This window comes from Ctenocephalides felis, unplaced genomic scaffold (genome assembly GCF_003426905.1).
Source record: "Ctenocephalides felis isolate EL2017-DRISC unplaced genomic scaffold, ASM342690v1 CF-g0.4_SCAFFOLD_01170, whole genome shotgun sequence".
Taxonomy (NCBI): Eukaryota; Metazoa; Arthropoda; class Insecta; order Siphonaptera; family Pulicidae; genus Ctenocephalides; species Ctenocephalides felis.
This window is the reverse complement of record NW_020537324.1, coordinates 37892071-37915306: the sequence shown is the minus strand read 5'-3', so window position 1 is coordinate 37915306 and position 23236 is coordinate 37892071. Positions and strand designations below refer to the sequence as shown.

General features: G+C 31.6%; 1 protein-coding gene and 1 long non-coding RNA gene across 2 annotated transcripts; both read left to right on the top strand.

Moving 5' to 3' along the window:
- Nucleotides 1-189: 189 nt before the first annotated feature.
- Nucleotides 190-857, top strand: LOC113368151. The gene is made up of 4 exons (XR_003366352.1): nt 190-229; nt 307-419; nt 493-648; nt 724-857. It is a non-coding gene; the product is annotated as an uncharacterized LOC113368151 (long non-coding RNA).
- A 15829-nt stretch (nt 858-16686) lies between these two features.
- Nucleotides 16687-22894, top strand: LOC113366681 (glutathione S-transferase-like). Its single transcript, XM_026608332.1, has 5 exons — nt 16687-16767; nt 17216-17358; nt 17601-17768; nt 18135-18274; nt 22675-22894. The coding sequence occupies exons 2-5, from the start codon at nt 17226-17228 to the stop codon at nt 22840-22842; spliced, it is 609 nt and encodes a 202-aa protein (XP_026464117.1). The 5' UTR covers nt 16687-16767; nt 17216-17225; the 3' UTR covers nt 22843-22894.
- The last annotated feature ends 342 nt before the right edge of the window (nt 22895-23236 follow it).

The window sequence follows — 23236 nt, the reverse complement described above, 5'->3', positions numbered from 1 at the left end:
ATCCTGGGATGAAGAAACGTTATTTTATGTCGATTCTTTAGATGACAAAGGAGGTAACCAATAGCATATCTTACAAAATTGAGGACAATAATAAGGATCGTTTATAAAGGTTAAAATAATTATTTTACTAAATTAAGACTTAACATATCCATGTGTTCGACATAAACTCACTTCTAAATCTCTTACATTAGTCGGTTGAGAAGCGGATCGAGAATGATTGTTTGAATATGTAAGTCACTACAAATATAAAGCTATACAAATATATATATAAACAGCAAAACGTATGCCATGTTCATATTATTTCAGAAGTCGTACAAAATTGGAATGAAACGATGAACAATATACAGATCTTTAGACAGGCTCAAATAATGTATGTTTAGGAGCAACTTGAAGATAATGGAGATTTATCTTCTTAATATGTAAGTTGATTATATATAGTTGCTGTATATATATTATTTGGTAACAAATACATTATATTTATAATTGTTTTAGAAAACCTCTAAAATTGGGAACAGTATGTCATATATGCATGAACTTGATTGATGTATTGATGTATATGAACTGAAGATATAATGAATTCAATCAGGTTAAAAAAAATTGTATGTGCAAAAGCGACTCGAAGACGATTTAGATTTGTCTCCTGAATATGTAAGTTGCTACACATATGGAGTGGGATATATATTATTAGATTCAATAAAACACATATGTTTCAAATTGTTTTAGAAAACTTCCAAGAAGTACATCATATATGAATATCCTGTATCCTCGCATTTGATGTATTGAACTGGCGATAGAATGAAATCAGTCAGTGTTAAAAATGTATGTGTAAAAGCGACTTTAAGATGATGGAGATTTGTTACACTGAACATGTAGGTAGCTACACATATGGTAGCTGTATATATATATTATTATATACAGTAAATCACATTATGTTTGAATTTGTTTTAGAAAACTTCCAAAATTTGGGGCAGTATGTCATATGTGCATAATCTGTATCCTGGCATTTTGATGCAATGAACTGGCGATAGAATGAAATAATGAAAAATAGGCAGGCTGTTTGATGTATAAGGAAGTGGCGATAGAATACTATGCAACACTTCACACTTCACGCCCCAAAAATAGAATTACGTTCATTAGATATACAACAATTTTCATTAAATATACTGTTATTAATATGTTTAGATTGAATAATTTGTAAAAAGTTTTCTAGTATAGTTCATGTTAAAATTTCATAATTTGAAAACTACAATTCTAATTTGTAATATTTAATATTGTAAAATTTCTTATTATTCACGTAAATAAATGCTTATTCGTACAGAAAAGAATATTAATTGCATTACGTCATCACTTTCAGGTGCTATTACGTCATAACTGAGTCGCCATTTGTATGACGTCATGACCCGAATCGTTTTCATTCGCCAATGACGTCATGACTGGGGTGAACGCCTTACGTCAGACGGTCTTATCATAATAAACAAACATATGTGGGTCAACGTCGATTTTCATGTATCACGAACGCCACGTGCGCAAGAGACCAGACCGAACTCGATAGTTGTTCGATAGTTACATAAAATTTGCGGCCGTATCCATTAAATATCGAGGAAAATGAATAGGGGAATCGCATGTCACACGACCTAAATAAAATATTGCCACGATGTTGTGCCATATCGCATGTTATGGAAAGTAAGGTCTATTATTGAACTTGCACTGCCCTTGACAAAGGTTGGCTTGGCCACATTTTGCTGCATTTATATACAGTTTGCTATTTGGTGACCTTCTTGTCCACATCTAATGCATAGATTGATCCGATTCACATCGCTCTTGCACTGTGATCCATAATGTCCAAATAGCCAGCATTTAAAGCACCGGATTGGTTTATTGATGGATTTAATTCGACAGTTGACCCATCTAATTTGTATTTTGCTACTTGTTCTGAGCAGATCGTGTACAATTTGCGCTGGTAGAGCTGTTGTATCAATATGGGTACCTCTGTATGCCTTACGAATCTTAATTGCTTATGCTGGTGCGTTGCAGGCTCCTCCGGGCTTTTTGTAGTGCTGACTAGATATCAATTTTGAGGTTTCATCATCAATATCCCTTATTTTTATAGTTACTGGGTGCCCGTTATAGATAACTTCGGCCTCATCCTTTAAACACACCTGCAATAATCTGTTGTAGTCCTTGGCCTTTGTCCCCACTTTTCTTGGAAATGGTTATCAACAAGTCTCCATTTCTGGTTTTATTTATTTTGTCTACTGTCGTATTCACCTGGTCATCAGGGACATCATGTTTGATACAACGTAAGATTTCGGAATAATTAACTTTTTCGGTAGGCCGGATCAATAAGGCATTTGGTTTTGGAAAAATTCTATGATTTTTATCATTTTATGGTTAGAGTCCTATTCTGACAGATTTACCCCTTTCTTCAGTACGATTGCTTTGAAAACTAGTGGGTGTATGGCATCATGCCTTAAGGCAAATTTGTCTAATATTTATAAGAATTATATAAACTGAATTGGAAAGTTGAAATTATTTGTTTAAAGTACATTAGAAAAAAATTAAAATAAAAATCTGATTTATTTTCGATATACAAAAAAAAATTAAAAAAAAAATTTTTGAAACAAAAATTTTTTTTTACTAAAATCGATTATTTTGTTAAAACAAGCAGAAAGTTCTTTGAACCATTCAAATGGGACGCTTAGTTCTCTCAAAAACTGCCATTTTTTGCACATTTAGCTCCGTATCTTCGAAATGGCCGGGCCTGCCTTTGCCAAAAACTAATAACACTTCTCCCAATCATTACTAATTGAATGATTTTAGATCATTCAAATCGGATGCTCCGTTCTCTCAAAAACTCGATTTCTATTTTCTGCACTCTTTGCTCTTTATCTCCGTAACTGCTGGACCTTCCTCTGCCAAAAACTAATCAGGACATTTCCCTATCGATATCGATAGGAATGTCCGATTGTTTTTGAAGGTCAGCAACCGTTCTATAGGAATCGAATGTTGATCGGTGATCGTGCGCCTGAAAACGTGGACGAAAAATTGTATCCATACATACATACACACACACACATCCATTTTTTCTTAAGTATGCCAAAATGTTCAGAAACCTTCGAAACGTCGAGAAATGCAAACATTTTTGATTTCGATTTTTGGACGATCACAATAACTTACCCTACGGGATGTTAAAAAGTTCTGAATTTCCAAAATATTTCAAAATAATTTTTTCTTCAAATTAAATAATATTTAAATGAATATTCAATATATCGGTTATTTTTGTAGAAATAAATACAACATCTTCAATTAATAAAAGTAAAGATTCCACATTGAAATACATTTCAAAATCCCGTCTTCTTACCATATAAATACCAAAACGAGCGGGCGATTTAAAAAAAGGCCGCTGTTTTACGAAACATTTGAAACGCTTACTCTTGATAATCCCGAGATCGATTCTATGTCCGAATTCCATTCGCTTTCCAATGGGCGCATTGGAAGGTCATGTACTTATAATCATTAATAATACAATACTACCTACTGTCAAAAATTAAAATCAATTTTATTGGATTTACTAAAACCCAACACTTCCCACTTATTCGTCTCCAGCTTTATCAAATTCTGTAATTGTCATTTGTGCATCATAATGTTTTCAACTGTTCACAATTCCTACAATTAAGCCAATTTTTGTACCAATTGTTTAGGTAGCAAACGCAATAGTCCGTGCCATTCAAAAAACACTGGTCTATCTTGTAAAGCCAAATATCACACTTTATTACATTCCAACATAAATGCTTGCAAAACAAAACAGTTTCAAACCGATATTCCAAAGATTCGATGCAGTATGATATTTCCTAGTCAAATAATTTATCACATTGTATAAACTTTATCTATGCTTTAGGCCGATCGGAAATGTTTACGTTTAGGTAGGAGATATTAAAATATTAAAACTAGTCTCTTGCTTGATAACTTATGCCCCAAGCGATCGAAACTTTGTGACCGAAACACTTCGTCTATATAGGTAACTCCTCACAAAAAATAACGGACATGGCAAATTCAACTAATATGTCTAATTATTGTTTCTTTCAAATACCTGTATGTGCCTATGCCAAACGTGAAATTGCCGAACTACAACCAACTATTAAAATTTTCTTCGATTGCATTCTCAAATTCTTATCCTTACACCGGATATTTTTTTAGTCTACAAACAACGGACGAAAGTTTAGGTTGTGATGCATTTAATGCAATATTTTTATCAAATTACATCAAAACAGTTGATTCACTTATACTAATGGATATAAAATGGGTTATGTAATAATGGGATCTATTCTCAGCGTTTCATCGCCGATTCAAATTTGAGAAATGCATATGATTCCTTGTCTTAACAAATTAAGACTTTTTTGTAGTAGAAGATGTACCGGACTTGATTGTTTCTATAAGTGATTATTACGCATAGGTCCATGAGTGCACCACTGTACGCAACTCTGACGAACGTTATGTGGCCGCATTGCCATTCCATGACAATATTAAAAGCCCTGTAAATTTAAACCTAAAATCAGGGCTAAGGTTTACTATAATTCATTTTTTTTTTTTTATTTTATTTTTATTCTGCAATCTATAAAAATAATTATATTTAGCAGAGAATGCTGACAAGTGTTTACAATTGGTTGTTTACAAATTAGCACATACGCCCAGTGGTGTATCTACTATAGTTAATATATAAAAAAAAAAAAACTAAAGACAAATATAGAGGAAAAAAATATAAATATAAAAATAAACTATAATAAATCTCGAGGTATTTTCCTTTTGAGCCTGGTCTATAATTATAAACTATAATTCATAATGGGCAAAATTGTTTAAAATACAATTAGCGTAACCTGGCAAAATTGTGTGTAAAATACAATTATAAGAGAAATCACAAAAGTCTTCATCGATCCGAAGGGAGCTAAAAAAAATGGCACCAGGTCAAAGGTCACAAAATGACCCTTTTGCGATTTTTAGCTAAATAGTCAGTTTTATCGCAAAATTACCTGAGACAATATTGTAAACCATAGTTTTTTTTTCTTTTTTTTCTTTTTTTCTTCTTTTTATTTATTTCTTATAGCCAATCTGAACCTTGGGTTCAATGAGGTTACTTGCTGATTCCCCTTGTGGAGAATTTCCTTACATAAATATATAGATTGTTAATTTATTAAATCTTGCGGTCCCTTTCTTTTTAATCTTCTCATAGGAACTTGTTTTTGGAGGTCTTTTATTAGAGTGTTTGGATGGTATGCGCTCTTTTGATGATATTTCGTACTTCTCTCCTTGATAACCTCCTGTACATATTTGATGTTTAGATCTCGATGAATTGTTTTGTTGGAGACATACCAGGGCGCGTTCACTATAGCTCGTAGTATTTTTGACTGTGCTCTTTGAATGGTTTTTATATTGGACGCGCTCGCACATGCCCATAGCTCGATACCGTATTTCCATATTGGTACTAATAAAGCTTTATATATTAGGATCATGCTCTCATATGACATCTTAAGGCTTCTTCTAATTACCCAATAGAGTTCATGAATTTTTTTGTTTATTTGCTTACGCTTTGCTCTGATGTGGGTACTTCATGTGAGTCCTCTATCGAGGTGAAGTCCTAAGTATTTTACAAAGTTGCTTATTGGAATTTCTACATTGTCGATTTTTATATTTGTCAAACTCCCTTTCTTTTGGTGAATGTGATGTGGACTGACTTAGTTGAGTTAATAGTAATTTTCCTGAGTGTACTTTTCTTATTTGTGTATATAATTTTGCAGCTGTACCGAGGCCTTTGTGGTGTCTTCATGAGTTTATAAAACCATGGTGTCATCTGCGAATGTTTCAAGGGATATTTTGGGATCCGTTGGTATATTATTAGTGAAGATTAGGTACAGGATTGGTCCGAGTACACTACTCTGAGGAACAACAGCTTTCATTGTTTCTATATAAGATGATTCATCCTGCACTCTGACCCTGAAATATCTGTTCGATAAGTAGGACTTCAGTAAAGATGATAGTTCATGTGATAGACATTGAACATTGATATTTTATAGACCAAACCGTGATGCCAAACCTTGCTAAATGCTTTTTTGATATTAATAAATATGGCAGAGCAATATTTTTTATTGAAGTAAATTTCTTTAGGCGCGACATGGTTGTAAATCCGTACAAATGCAACGGAAATTGTTACGGCAAGGTCAAGTGAGAGTCATTCGCTCTTGATGATATGCTTTCTATACGGGTTGATTCTGATTGGTCGTATTTGTGCAAGGCTTCTTGGTATGCGTGACTTTATACGTGCGTACGTCACCGAAAGCGTGACTTTATACGGGCGTACGTCACCGAAATAGTGAAGCATATTGGTCAATTTCCGGTGTTTTATGTCAAAACATTTTAAGGCTAAATAATAGTATAAATCGTGAGTTAATAAAAAATATCATGATCGGAAGAATATTTTATCCCGTCCCCCATAAATAATTGTAGTGCAAATAATGAAACAAATGAAAAATCTGCGCTGCGTAAGAAATGCAAGTTTATTGAAGTAATTTGTATTATTCGAGTTTTTCGATAACTATATAACATTGAGGTTATTACTAAAATGGAAAATATTTTTATAGGCAAGACAGATACTACATTTGCTCAAAGAATGAAACTGTATCGCAAGCGAAATTGTCAAAACAAACAAGCAATCAATAACTCAATTACATGATAAGTGAAATTATAAAAACAATATTTCTTTATTGGAAATTTAGAGAACGTTTACATGTTTCTCTTTTATGGTGGCTATGAAAGCTAATTTTAATTTATTGATGCAGGTTCAAAGCCTCTTACAAACTCTGAAAGATCAGGATTACATCGTCAAAGAAAACAACTGCAGGAAAATAGTCGGTTACTGCCAATTTATTAGAAAATCTTGAGCCATGTATCAATTTAGATTTAAACATATTATTGTGTTATCTTTTTAGATGAAAGTACTGTTGTACCGTAACTGTAATGTTTATTTATCTATGGCTGTAACTTTTTCTGATACAACAACTACATCACGTCAATTGCAATTTAATGATTCTTCATATAATTTGACTAATAATGTGACAAGAACTGATCTTTTGCAAGAGTCAAATGAAGTATTCGAACTTCCATATAAAGACTTCAATTTGTTTAGGAATGCACGAAAATTGTTTGAAAAACAATTCGCAAATGATAGTTTTGGCTATGTATGTTTTGTGTGTGATAGACTTTGGTTTCAAAGTGACTGAAAAATATTAAATGAAGCTCAAAAACAAATTCTTAATAATGGTTTTCTGAATATTGATTCAAATAATCAGGTTGGATGTCAAACTTGTCGAAAGGCATTAAATTCGGGTAAAATTCCCACTTTGTGTAAATTTAATGGATTTGTATTTCCGCCTATACCAAATTATCTACCTAAACTAGATATTTAGTGCAGTAAACGGAGAGGAAAAAAGGGTATAACCTCTGAATTTTTTTACTGTGCTCCGAATTGAATGAAATTTTGGAATTAGGTTCATCTTACCCTCAAGTTCAAAAGTGAAAACAATTCGTCATCACCCCCGGGGGGGATGACACCCCTTCCCAATTGTGTAATTACATTTTTTCAAAATAACGTCGGAAATCGATAGAATAACTAATTATAAGAAAAAAATGTCTTTTAAAGTTTTTCAAAAAAACTAATACTTTTCAAGTTACTGGCCACTAAAGATTCATATATTTTTGGCGTTTTTCTTCGTTTTTTTGCAAATATCTCCTAAAATATACATTTTAACAAAAATCATGTAATGAACAAAATAATGTCAATAAAAATCTTAATAAATCGGATTACATAAAGTGTTCTAGGAAAAATATTAAGCAAGATTTGAAAGAGCAAAGTCGTTTTTTATTTTGTTCAAGATTTAATTGTTGTATTTAAAGCCATCTAGTGTCGAGGTTTTACATTTTATGCATTTCGGTAAAATTGGGTTTTATAGTGCTCAACATAAGCTTTAAAATGAGTGCTGTTACAAGTTTTTTACGTGTAAAATGAGTGAGCTATCATGCAAATAAGAAGCATATACGAAGTTTTTTTCTTTTAAATCATATGGTTTAACGCGCGCCATTTCCACTAGAATTAAAGTAATTCACATTCCATCTAGGATTCACTTCATTATATACATCTTGATGGATTCTAGCTGAGAATTACACATTAACAAATATTTAAAACTAAAGACATTGACATCATTCTTAGGTGAAATGGAATTTTGCACGTTAGGGTTCAAATCAAAACTCAAACCTAAAACTTTAACTTATTACAAAAGTCACCCCATAGCGCTGTCCAAAAATCCATTCATCTATCAATTATCGAAACCATATCTAAACACATGAGTATTTAAATATTATATCTTTACCACTTATTTTTGTTAGCAAGATTTAATAAAAAATGGAGGTTTTTCTATGTTATTTTATCGCATGTCTCTTAAACACAAGATATAATGAATATAGTATTATATTCGAACTAATATCTGATTTAGCGACAAAATAGTTGATAGCAATGCATAAATCTTGCAAAATCTATTCGAATAACAAAACGATAAGATATGCTATAAAATGTTATAAACTTTTGCAAATAAATCGCACTAGAACAAGATTACGAATAACATGAAAAAAAAGAACTATATTGTGGAATCGTATTCAATCATGGCTTATATTTCAAACCTCAAATTATTCACATTTCGGAAGAAATCAAACGCATATCGGAACATAGTTGAATATTGCTTAAGCTCCAATACAAAGGATCCTGATCATTTCCATATTCAAAAATCTTAAACCTCAACTTGCTATGTGTCAATGCTTGATATCTTCGAAAACACGCTAGCTCAATATTAGCAACTTCAAAATGTGTGCAACAAGAGCGTGTGGAATATGGAGTCAGTTGTAGACTTTTCTCGTATGCAGATACAGCCACCATCACCAGTTCAAGGAGAGAATGCTACAGTGCTCCAATAAAACAATTTAGAAGCAGAAAATATTTAACTGATTGTGTGTTACCAAAACCACAAACATCTACTTAATTCACATTAAGGAAGAATACCAATTATTTTGAAATCTAAATTTCAAGGCCGGCAGTATGTTCGCGCCGATCAAAGCATGCGGTTATATGGATATATAAACAAAAAATCATCAATTAAAAATCATACAAATCAATCAATCAGTCAGAACGTAATCAAAAACAGTATCAAAATTATTGTAAATACACTTATAACTTGTTATTAATATAAATTAAATATATACAGTATTAATCAAAGTATTTACAATTGGTCCTTCATAAGGCAAGCAATCATAACAACATCCTAAATTTTCAGTCGTCTTTTAACTCAGCGGATTTTCAATACGGCCGCGAATGAATTCAACGGAATGTTAGTTTGGCTGCCTCTTAATCTAGCGATCTTTCAATTTGGCCGCCTTTTAAATCAGTGGACTTTCAATGCGACCGCTTTTTATTACGGCCGCTTTTTGTTATGGCCGCTTTTTGTGTATGGCCGCCTTTAAATTTGTTCTTTTTTTGATTTGGCCGCTTCTCCAAATTGGTGATTTTTGTACGCCTTATTTCTTGTGCAACTTCTGAAACTGTAATTTTTTTAATCTGCTCGTTAGATATGGAAATAGTATTGAGAAAATCAAAAATAAATTTTTCTTTGTAATCTGCGCACTTCTTAGGGGCTGGCTGAAAGGTTTTAAATAAATGTTCACCAAAAATGGCACATTTTTCTTGGGGCTGCCTTGCCTACGTTCCGTTTTTTTTTTTTCTTAGTGGTGGAATAGTCATTATCGGCAGTTTCAATTTTTTAGTGGCCTTCCATAAGGAGTAGTTAGAGTCTTTAAATTAGATTATTTAAATAATCTATTTTTACTGTTTCAATTTTATGTTCATACATAAAGGTTTTTAAGGTTTTACATGCATTATTAAATTTTCTTCTGTCTTCAGCAAACGAGTATTTTGCCAAATTTTACGTAATTTTCTCTTGACTGCAGTTTGTTTCTTTATATAGTTTGGTATATCTTGAAGTTGATGCTTAACAGTTTGTGTGGACATTGTAACATTATTTAGATCTGATTCGGTTTTAAGCGGTATATTGCAGTTAATTTTATTAGAAATTACGTAGCGGAATAAATCCCATTCTGTATGATTTTTGGTTAAATTATCGGTGAATGGTCAGAATTTTATTCAAGTGATGAATTTATATTAGTTGATTGATTTGGTATATTATTTAGTATAAAAAAGTCTAAAAGATCCGGGATTTCACTTATGTCGCTTAGCCAGTATGTTGGTTCGCCTGTGGAAATATGTCTCTAATTGTTCAAGTGCATTGATTTAAGTAGTTTCGGTCCTCTTGGTGTTATTAATCTTGAGCCCCAGTAAGTGTGTTTTGCATTGAAGTCACCCCCGACAATGAATTTGTTACCTAGAGTGAAGCAAAAAATGTGAGAACTGTATTTCCTTAATGGAATGCCTTGGTGGATAGTAAAGTGCTGAAACACATATGTTTAGTATACATATACTTATTGCTAGCAAATAGTCATTTTCGTACGGTTCTAATTTGTAGTGTTTGATTTTGTTCTTAACTATGATAGCCGAATCCCCGTGACCACTACCGTCCGGATGCCGTGGTGTAATTGTAAAGACTAAAATAACTTCTACTGGTAAAGTTCAACTCTGAAATTAACATAATATCTATTTGAATGTACAAAATAAATTGCTTAAGTTCCTGTGCACGTTGGGCCAGGTCGTTGGCGTTCCATATGTATATTTTAATTGAAGTGGCCATTATTTTTTACTTAGGAGACAGGTTAAATTGAGCACGCTGCCCATTTGGTCGATTATTGTTTTCAAGATATCTTTTAATTCTTGCATGCCATTGGCTTGATTATTATTTTGATTTTGAACTTGGTCATTGTTGATTGGGTTGAGGCTATTTTCTTGTGCGGTTGGGCGTTGTCTAATTTTGTGCTCCATGTGTGTTTGCTTATTATTTTGAGTCATTTGTGAGAATGTTATGTTATCCTGTACTAGTGAGTGATTGAAAATCTGCGAGTTCTGAGCTACAGTTTTTTTCCCTTAAAGGTGGAAATCTTCGTAGTTTTTCCTCTTTATATTTGACACATCCCCTGTAATTTGCAGGATGATTGCCTGAGCATAAGACACAAGTGACGTTTTCGTTTATTTTTTCAGTCCGGGAACAGTCCTTAGTGTGGTGTTCTTCTGCACATTTTACGCATCGTGGGTGTCCGTGAGCAATAATTACGGGTATGTCCCTTTTTTTTATTAACTGGCCTCGACTCCTTAGTCATTTAGCCATTATAAATTATAATACAAATATAAATATAAATTAAGTAAAAAATTAAATAAAATGTACAATACCAATATAAATTAGTTACATTAAATAAACTTAAAAATATCATACTTTATAGCGTTATATTGTATTCATTTATAAAGTCTATTAGTATTCTGTACAACTCAATGTTATTACTACTAATGATAAACCTAGCATTTATAGGAAATGTCACATTCCGCTGTTGGAGCTTATTAAACAGATTTATCCGTTGCCTTTCAAGTAATGGGTAACTCCACAATATGTGATCTATTGTCTCCAGTAAGGTACTGCACGAACAGAACGGGTCTTGTTTGATCTCTATCCTGAAGACGTAAACATTGTTCTTCGTGTACGCCAATCTTAATCTGCATATTGTAGATATCTCTCTTCTATTCCAGTTTAATTTTTCAAACCATGTATTTCTGGACACAGTAGGTTTACATAGTCGGAATAATATTCCTTTTGACGCTGATTCGAGATCAAATATTTTTTGCCAATGCAACATCCCTATTGCTGTGATCATTCGTTTCAGATCCACGGCAGGAGCTTTGTTAATTAAAGTGGCTGATTTTTGTGCTTCTTTGGCCAGACTATCCGCGATCTCATTCCTGGTGATATTGTGATGGCCTCTTATCCTTAGTAATTCGATCTTGTTATTATTGTTGTTTAGCTTTTCTATTTTTTGTAAACAGTCGAATATTAATGGATTGCCATAATCTTTAGGCATATTTAAGGCATGCAATGAGGACTTGCTATCAGAAAGAATTATTGCCTTCTTTAATTTATGTTCCTTAATTAAGTCTAGCGCGTTGTTGATAGCCGTCAATTCTGCAGTAAATATTGATGCCCAATCTGGAAGTTTAATTTGAAGCTGTATGTCGTGGCTTGATATGTATACAGCACAGCCAACACCGTTTTTGAGCCGTCCGTATAGATTTGTATATACTTTTTCTATCTAGTGTTCAATAAAGCGTGCAATTCCAGATCGATTATTTTCTTATTCATATTCTTTCCAAAGACTAATTCGTCTGATAGGTGTATATATTTTTTGTGTATCGTTGCTTTCCAAGTCACTGTGTAATACGCCATTCTGTTGCTTATTATGATGTCATCTTCTAAAGACTTTAATGTGTGGAAACCAGCAACTAGCGGAAGTATTGGTTTATTAAACCAGAACCTATTATTGAAATGCCGAACTGCCAGTGCCTCTAACTGATCTTGAATCCATGAATGATCATGGTGAATTTTTTTATTAAGAATCTATTCGTTAGTATTTGTTTTCTTATATTTAAAGGTGCCTCCCCGGCTTCAGCTAATAAAAAATTAGTGGGGGTTGATTTTAAAGATCCCAGACAAGTTCTTATAGCTGCAAATTGTGCTCTACTCAACTTTTTAGGTAACCCCGTGGACAAACCTCCGTACATTTGACAGCCATAGTCAAAATGGGGTCTAATGATAGCTTTGAATAAAGAAAGAAATGCATTTGGGTGTATACGCCAGCTGGTGTTACATACTCTTTTGAGTAAATTAATACCTTTCTCACATCTGAATAATATATCGCTTATGTGCTTGTTGAAATTTAATTTTTTATTAAAAGTCACTCCCAAAATTTTAATGTTTTCTAATATTTCGATTCTTATCGTGCCAATATTTATTCTATGCATACTTTTGGGAAATCTATGCTTGGTAAATATTCTTTTGGTCTTTCTCGGTTCCAAAGCAAGTCTATTATTCCAAATTTTTTGATATAACATTGATCATTTCTGCTCTGCAATCCTCTACTGAGTGAGAAGCTATGTACATAATCAGATCGTCCGCATATTGTAGCTTTTTAACTCTTGCCCTTTCTGACGATATAAAGTCTGCCATATAGATGTTGAATAGGAAAGGACTCAAAATCGAACCTTGTGGGATGCCCGTATATGATGCCTTTGACCCTATTAGACAATTCTTGTGACAGCATAGTTTTTTGAGAATATTATGATCCACTTGATCATATGCCTTTTCAATATCTGCCGTAACTAGTAGCACTTCTTTTTTATCTGACAATGCACTCGCTCGCTTAACAAGTCGATTGTACCTCTTCCTCTCCTAAAGCCGAATTGATATTTATTTAATATACCATTTTTCTCTATATACCATTCTAATATTTTTTTTAAGTACTTTCAAAGATTTTTGTGAGACAAGGAAGAAGAGGTATTGGTCGATAGGACTTATGATCACTTGAATCCTTTTGCGGTTTTAGTATTGGTACTAGCACCGCAATTTTCCAATCTTCCAAGATCCAACTTAAATTCAATATGAAGTTGAACATTTCAACTATTAGACATTTGAATAATTTGGGGCATTTTTTAATCATAACATATGTGATGTTATCAAATCCTGGTGAGCTGTTTCTTTTTCTTTTTAGCGCCAGTTCTAGCTCATCATAATTAATGCGTCCTTTGATTTCTTGAACTGCGTAGTCATCACTTGTTTCTTCTGGTAGGTCTTGGCAATATTGTACGGGACCAGGTACAAAGTCAGGCTTGTCAATCTTCAAAATTGTCTCACCGAAATTGTCACTCATTTTCTGAATTGGGGTCTCACTATTATTTTTATTATTAAATCATTTTATAATGTTCCATAATTTATTAATGTTTGTATTTCTATTAATGGAGGTTACGAATTCAGCCCATTTTTTTCATTTTTTTTGTTTTAAATAATTTTCTAGTTTGTGCTGTGATTTTTTGGAGCTCCAGATAATTATTGTAGTTGAATTGAGCTTTTAGTCTCTTAAATGCTATGCTTCTTTTTCTAACTTGAATTTCGCATTCATTATCCCACCATAATGACGGTTTAAATGTATACGATCTTGGTAATTCGTACTGTTTGATGTGCTTAGTGGCTGCATTATTTATTGTTTCTTGAATAAAATTATACATATCTTCAAAATCATTCGGAATGGTTGATGTCTCTAAAGTTTTTTCGATATCTAATCTTGTTCATTCCAATTTGCCTCTTTAATCATTCATTTTCTGCCTGGATACCATCACACTCTCGTTTTGAGTTTAGTTGCATCTTTATCAAGATTGGCAAATGGTCTGAGCCTACATTATCTGGTATTACGCTCCAATGAAATCTATCATGAACAGAAGGCGAACAGAAGGTCAGATCTATGGCGGCTGATTTTTTCCTAGGCGTTTGTTTTGTCGTATGCGTCCCATCATTCACAATTAACAGATTGAGGCTATCCACCATATCGTAGATAATAGCTCCTCCTCTGTCAATTACTTCATTACCCCAAGCTATATGTTTGCTATTGAAATCTCATGTTACAATTATTCTGCAGGAATTTGTTCGATGATATTTTTGATTAAATATAGATCCATTGTTGCCTGTGGTGCGCAATAAATTGAAACCAAATAGAACGAAGTAGTCGATCTAATAATTACTACGGTCATTTGAATGTCTCAATTACTTAGTGAATGTGCGAATTCTTCGCACGGAATGTTATTTTTGATCAATATGTCCGAACCACCGTAGCCGTCCTGTCTGTCCTGTCGAAATATGTTGTACCTTTTGAATTTAAATATTTGGCCCTGTTTCAGCCATGTTTCAGTAAGAGCTGACATATGAATTTTCTATTAGTAGTAAAATATTATTATTATCCATATTTGGTTGGTATTTGTTATTATTATTTTTTAACTATCTTCTAACTTCCATTAAAATCATCTACACTTTCTTATTCTGTGTTTCATCTTTATTACGATTATCTATTCCAGTTTTATTGTTCTGGTTTAAGTAATTCCTAATATCCCATGTATGTATATCCCATTTTAACTTATATATAATTTCATCTATCTCTTTACATTCTTTATTTCTCTCACCTTCTATTTTTTCTCGTAGTTTCAATGCCAATTCTACAAAATGATTTAATTGTCGTTTATTTTTTCCTTTTTTATTAGACTTATTACTATTTAAGCTTAGTTGTTCTTGGTTTCTTTTTTCAGGCTTCTCAGTTATCTGGACTCTGTTAAATCGATTGATCGGCTTCAAGTATTCTGTTCGACGTTTATACATAACATTTCTTGGTTAATTCATTAACACTAATCTGTCTTTATCAATGTTAATTTATTGTTCATCTAAACTGTTCAATAACTCATATTTATTCTTATGCCTGTGTAAATCCATTTCGGTATTGCCATTTAGTTTCAGAAACGATGAATTAAATCCCGGATTGTACGGGTTGATCTTGGGTGCCTCAGCATATCCTCTTTTCCACATCGTGTTATTAGCTTCAAGATTGTTTGTAGTGCCATCATTTCTTTTATTTCTTTATTTACTTCAAAGAATTTGCATTCATTTGAAAAACTAAGATTTTTAATATAAATATAGAAAGAGAGAGAGAGTCAGAACTATAATTTAATTATGTGACTCCCACCCCCCTCTCCTGGAGCCAAAGCTTGAGTCGCCACTGCTTAAGATATCGCACACTTCATAATAGTTCTCAACAATATATAAAAAAATAATTTTTAATTAGATGCTTAGGTAATGATTTGAAGATCTTTGTAATATTTTCTTGCTCGGCAGTATTTAACTGTTTCCTTAATTCAAACTGATACACAACAGTCACATCAGCAATTTGCTTCTTGAAAATGAGCCTCCACTCCAGACTCCCAGGAATAAATTTAGTTGTTTTTTTTATAGTAACCGTTTTTATTTTTACCAACCCAAATTTACAAATATTATTTTGCAAATGTTCCGAAACAAACAACATACCCGTGAAATAGGCCTACTGGGAAAACCACGTAAAAAAACGAGCTAAGCGCACTACCTCGTAGGTGGCGTTCAAACGTACTTTTCAAAATGATAATCTTTAAAACGGCAAAAAAGTATTCGTGCATTTTTTGTATATAATTTTATGCTCTATAATATTGTCTCAGGTAATTTTGCGATAAAACTGTCCATTTAGCTAAACATTGCAAAAGGGTCATTTTTGTGACATTTGACCTGGTGCCATTTTTCTAGCTCGCTTCGGATCGATAAGGACTTTTGAGATTTCTTTTATAATTATATTTTAAACAATTTTGCCAAGTTACAGCTCATTATGAATTATAGCAACCTTGAAAGCGTAAATTGACAGGGCTATAAAGTAAATTTACAAATATCGTATGAACTCGCATATAAACGTTTCTGTTTGTTAGAACACAAATTTTGAGTTTTATCTATGCAACAGACATTGCTATCTATTACATTTCTCTTATCTATGCGCCTGATGTTTGTTTTGAATGGATACTCATTGATACCGCTAATCAAATTAGCTGGTTGATTCAGTCCAGCTCAGTCGATTCATTTGTCGGCCTGTGTGACCTTTTATTTTTCGATACATTGCTACATAATAAAGGTATTTATTTTCTATATTTTATATTAGTGATATTTTATTGCACAAAATTAATGTTTTGATTATGATTATTCATTATGCGTAATCTGCCAATTTTTTCGGTACAATAATTTCATTAAATGATATTGTGATGTGATTGCAAACGTTAGTTATCAAAACTGATAATTGGAAATTGATAATGTATTACTCAAGTTGTATATATTGTACGTATAGCTATAATAATAAATTTAAAAAATTAAATGATCAGAAAATATTTAACAAGATGTCCTAAAAGATTAGGGATTTTATCTACTTCTATATAATTTAGAGGTAACGTAATTGATTTTTCTTTTATATAGATACAAATGTATGAATGATTTTTTTTGTATACATTACAATAGTGCTCAAGTACGTATCTTTACCTACGTTTGTAATTTACAAGAATTTTGTATAAAATGTCCTACATTCACAGATTGTTAACAATGCCAGCCTACAAATTAACATATTTCCCAGCGAAGGCTCTTGCTGAACCTTTACGTATGCTAATTTCTTATGGAGGAGAAGATTTTGAAGATTACCGATTCAATCGTGAAGATTGGCCTTCAATCAAACCAAGTATGAAATAAATTACGTATTTGAATAGATATATAATTTTCAAAAGCCAATTCTTAATTGTTCTAATATAGATTAAAATTTTTGATTGAATATACGTTTATTTTACACAATACATGCGTTTATGTATCCAACGTACAATGTGTAATTACTGATATTATATAATAGTACTTATAACTTGATAAGTTATAAAACAACTATTAATTTTTCTAATGGATTCATTACATGCTAAAATGTGTTTACAGCTATGCCTTTTGGTCAAGTGCCAGTTCTTGAATGGAATGGACGTAAAATTAACCAAAGTGTTGCCTTGTGTCGTTACCTAGGAAAGAAATACAATCTTGCAGGAAGTACTGATCTTGAGAATCTTGAAATTGATGCTATTGTGGATACAGTTCATGATTTTAGAGCAAGTATGTTGATCAAGTATTTTAGAATGATTTAAATTTTTCTGAGTATTTATAGTGGAATTTGTCTTGCATACAAAATATTCGAGCATCTTTTTGTGTTGTTTTGTTATGTACAAACAGATCATTCGAGATTATTTGCTCTAAATTATAGTTCTTGAATGTATTAGTTATTTTTTATATAATTTTTTTTACTGTTAAAACAAAAAGGGAGTTTAGAAAAAGTATCAATCTTCATATATTAAAAGAACCTATAAATCAGACATCCAGAGGTATGTCTGGTTTTCTTTGGAAATGCGCTTGCATACTTTAAAGATTTATTACTCAAAGTATTTTGTTACTCTGGTGTAATTTGTTGAAATTATGTTGTAGAGCTAGCTGCAGCACATTACGAAGCAAATGAGGCAGTAAAAGCAAAAAAATACCAGCAAGTTTTAGATGTTATTCCTTACTATTTGGACAAATTAGATGCTGTTGCTAAATCAAATAATGGCCATCTAGCTTTGAAAAAGGTATCAACTTTGCTCTGTTTGTTCTATTTAATATAAACATTAGAATGAAAAGCATTAACTATTTATTGTTTTTAATATATATATATATATATATATATATATACATATATACTAGCTAACCCGGCAAACGTTGTTTTGCTAAGTAAGGTATATTCTAAACAATTTCTAGAGAATCAAAAATATTAATACTTTAAATGTATAAGGATATGTTGTTTGAATGCTATAAACCCCATAAGTTTGTCTATATTTTATCAAAACAATCAAACTGGAAGTTTTATACACTTTCTATAGAAAACATGGTATAATCCAATCCAAGTCATTTTTAGTCTGTTAACTTATTGATTACGTTTCAAGTTTTTCAGATTCTTTTTTCATTCAGGATTTTGTGTATAATTGTAAATAATATTAATGAGCTTATACAAAATTTTCAAATTTCTGCGAGGAGAGATAGAAAATAAATTAAGTATTTCTTCTTTGACCTGCTTTTTGAAAAGTTTCAAGTAACATTCGATGAGTTGAAGTAAATTTAATAAAAAGTATATATGTAGAGCGGGGTGAGGCACAAAAGTTCCAATTTGAAGTTGAGCAAATATAAACTATATTATGAAAAGCAAATCAATTATATCAAACGAACAATTATCTGACTACGTTCAGTAAAACTGCCAGCTACTTCATCATTGTAGAAATGTGCTTTTTCTGCTGCCTTTCAAAAAATTGTTATCTAGACCTTTTTACTCAATAGACAGGGTAACTTGGAACGGCCAGGTGGCAAACAGGTTTAATGTCTTATTTTAATTTTTTACAAAATAATTACACTTTTAACTAATGCTAAAAAACTACCAAAGGAAGAAAATACCTTTATCATGGATTTTCAAAGATTACAGTTTGTCTCCAAGTAGCAAAGTCATAAGAATCAAGGTTATAGCTGGTTATACATCTTTTTCACTCTACTTTTCAATTCCTTATTAAGCAAAGCTAAAATTCACTTTTTTTGTTTTTGACACATAGCTGGTGGACCTTTTTAACCCCAGGTACCTTCATATATTACTATCTATTCTTTGATAAATTCTGCGAAATTATAACTGGGAAAATATTATTCGACAAAATGTCCCTTTGGTTGATACCAAATTGAGGTTCTGAATTGAAATAACAAATAAAAAAGAATATAACCTAAAAAATGGTTTATAAATACCAATGAGTATATAATTATACAAATGAGATCTTTCAGAGCACCGTGTTTGAGAAAAATATGATTTGCAAAAAAAGAGTGCTACAACGCCAAAAAGTGCATTTTCAAATTAACATTTCAAAAAGATTGATATTTTGAGTAATACTTGCCGCCCGTTTACTAACGTTTTTTTTATATAAATAATAAACTACGAACATATCTACTTACTACAATTTAATCATAATTAAATAATATTTACGCAGAACATCCTATTAAAAGTAATTAAACATCATCTGTAAAAAACGTTTGACATTTCACTTATTAGCCACCGTCCATTGTTTTATTCAAGGTACGCTTCTATAAAAATTTTCAAATTAAAAATGTAAAGTTTCTTCGCGATTTTGAAATAATATCTCACCTTTCCGACCATCTCTGGAAGGCACGAATTTTTCAAGACTAAGACTGGCCAAATCGATTCAGCCGTTTTCGAGTTTTACTTGGACATTTGAAAGAGTGCTTCATTTTTATATATAAGATATATGAAAAAATTGTTTTTGGGCATCAGTGAATTAAAAACATTTAAAGAAAATGTTTTTATTCAGAAAACATACGTTTCGGGTCTTGAATTGACCCATCTTTAGTGCTACAATTAAATATTTTCGGGTTACAATTTAAAACAATATAAAAAAATACATAATTACAGACAAAACTAAATAAAAACATGTAAAAAAGCATAAATCTAACCAATTTAATAAATTTGTTTTATAACTAATATATATTGTGAAAGAATATATGAAAAGTATATATGAAAAACAAACATAGAATAAACAAATTTAAAGAAACTCACCATACAAATAGATTTGAAAAAAAAACACAAAAACACGAAAAAGGCACGAAAAAATCATGAAACAACAAATTGATAAAACGTCGAGTTATGATAAATTTTAAATAATTGTAAAATTAAAATAAACATAAAAATAAATAATATATTACATTATAAAAAAGCTTATTTCAAACGAACATGTTGTCAGCTTGGAATATGTGCAACATGTAAAATGTGTGCGTACGTGTTTGCGGAAAATTGTGGAAACTGTATCGTCACTGGATGAGAGAACGGGATAGAGAGATTTTTAGTGGCTTCATATTATGAAAATTTCCCCGGCGATCATGCGCAGTGAGAACATAGAAAAAATATAGCATGTGGAAACAAACCATAATCAACGGTTAAACATATGTGGATAAAAATGAAAATATAGAAACATAATAAAACCATGGTAGACAATGTAAAAATAAAAAAATATGTGATGAAGAGAAATTTTAAAGAAAAAGTGTAAATATTAACTATAAAACGATATTAGTTATGGAACAAGTTATTATATAAAAAATTATAACATAGTATAATATATGTATATATAAGCAAAACAACACATAAAATACATATATGTATACACATACACATATATATATATACAAACATATACACACATACATATACACATACATGTACACACACAATATATATATATATATATTGAATGGTAGAATCTTGGATTTGTGTATATTTTGTAGAGTTTCGAACAAGAATCCAAAAATAATAAAAAATAAAAAAACAAGAAAAGTTTTTAATAAACAATTTCTTTATTTAATTATTTGTTTATTGTGGACAATAAACAAATAATTAAATAAAGAAATTGTTTATTAAAAACTTTTCTTGTTTTTTTATTTTTTATTATTTTTGGATTCTTGTTCGAAACTCTACAAAATATATATATATATATATATATATATATATATATATATATATTAGGGGGACTGAAAATTAATGTCGTTTTCTTACGCTAAATACAAACACATACATTTTTAACGAGTCTTTATTTTTAATCAATGATGTATTCCCCATCATTGTCAATAACCTTTTGCCATCTAGTGAGTAAATTTTCAATCCCTGATCGATAAAATTTAATTGGTTTTTCGGCAAAATATCTAGAGATGGCATTTTGGATATCATCCAAATTTGCCAATGTTTTGCCACTTAAAAAGTGTTGCAGCGCTCGGAATAAGTCAAAATCCGATGGTGTAACATCGGGCGAATATGGTGGATGAGGCAAAACGCTTCTGTGTTATGTCGTTGAAGCAATAAGTTGCATGTGATTGATCGGTTAGCCTTATTCTGTTCGGACAGATTATGCGGGACCCAAACACCTGCTCTGCTTACTTTCCCAATCTGCTTCAAATGTTCTTGGATGGTCGACCAAGGTTGGTTGAGACTGTTTGACAATTCCTCGATCGTCTGACACGGATTTGCTTCCACCTCCGCCCTTAACACGTCGTTGTCTAACGCTGATGATCTTCCTGATCGATACAAGTCGGAAAGATCAAAATTACCCGATTTGAACTTGGAAAACCACCTTTGGCATTTACGAATGTCCAGTGCATTTGGATAAACATCGCAAATGTTTTTGGTAGCAACTGCTCCGTTATTTTCCGTGCGAAACTCAAAGAGCATGCAATGCCGGATGTGTACCTCTTCTGGTATTTGGCTGGTAAGAATAGTAAAAGCGTTTTTAGAAATGTATTTATTTAAAATCCATACGTTTCGGCTAGCATCTTAGCCTTCATTCAGTGGCAATCAATTCGCTGAGGGGTTGTTTTTGGAATTGCATAACGACAAAGTCATAAACAAACGTTTCGACAATACGGTCCTGAACAAAACAAACACGTGGTTCCTTAATAACGTGTGAAAATTTCATATTATTATTCATATTATATCAACATCAAGTTCAAGTTCATATATATGATAAAATTGTTCTTGGGCATCCATCCAGTAATTAAAAACAGTTTTATTTATAGAAAATGTTTTTATGCAGAGAACATACGTTTCGGGTCTTGATTTGACCCATCTTCAATGCTACAATTAAATATTTTAGGGTTACAATTTAAAACAATATAAAAAATACATAAATACAGACAAAAATAAATATAAACATGTAAAAACACATAAATCTATCCAATTTAATAAATTTGTTTTATTAAATGGATGCCCAAGAACAATTTTATTATATTATTTCACCATTTGAAGAAAAACCTCTCGCTTTATATATATATATATATATATATATATATATATATATACACATTCATATCATGTTCTTTAAATTCTACGTTCATATCTTGTGCACAATTGATTTTAACAATTTATATTACATTGTACATTGTTTTATTATATATTTAGTTGACATGGGCTGATTTTGCTTGGGCTGGAATGATCGATTATATGAGTGCCATGGCCAGACTGGACTTACTAGCAAAACATTCAAACCTCAAAGCAGTTGTGGATAATGTACTCGCCCTACCGAAAGTTAAGGAATGGGTGGCCAGACGTCCTGTTACTGAATATTAAATATATTCTTGTTAAATTCTAAACTGTTGCCGTATATAATTTTTTTCTCAATCAAACTCAAACTTGTTGCCGTACTATTTTCTCAATAAATGTAGATTTTATACTTCAATTACTTTTAAATTTTAGGGTTTACCTATAGTTTTTAAGGTATATAAAAGAATCTTCCTTACTTAAAAAGTACACTCCATTTACTGTATTCAGCTTGTGCTATATATCAATTAATGAATGAAACACTTACAACAACTGACTTATGGTGACTCCACATTGAGCATTACTATGTATCGATACTATGTATTGATTTAGTTGCCATCCCAAGTTTGCAATATGCCTGACTAGGAGTCTAATCCGATTTCGGCCTAGTGCCAGTTTGTGTGCAGATATTTCTAAAATAATC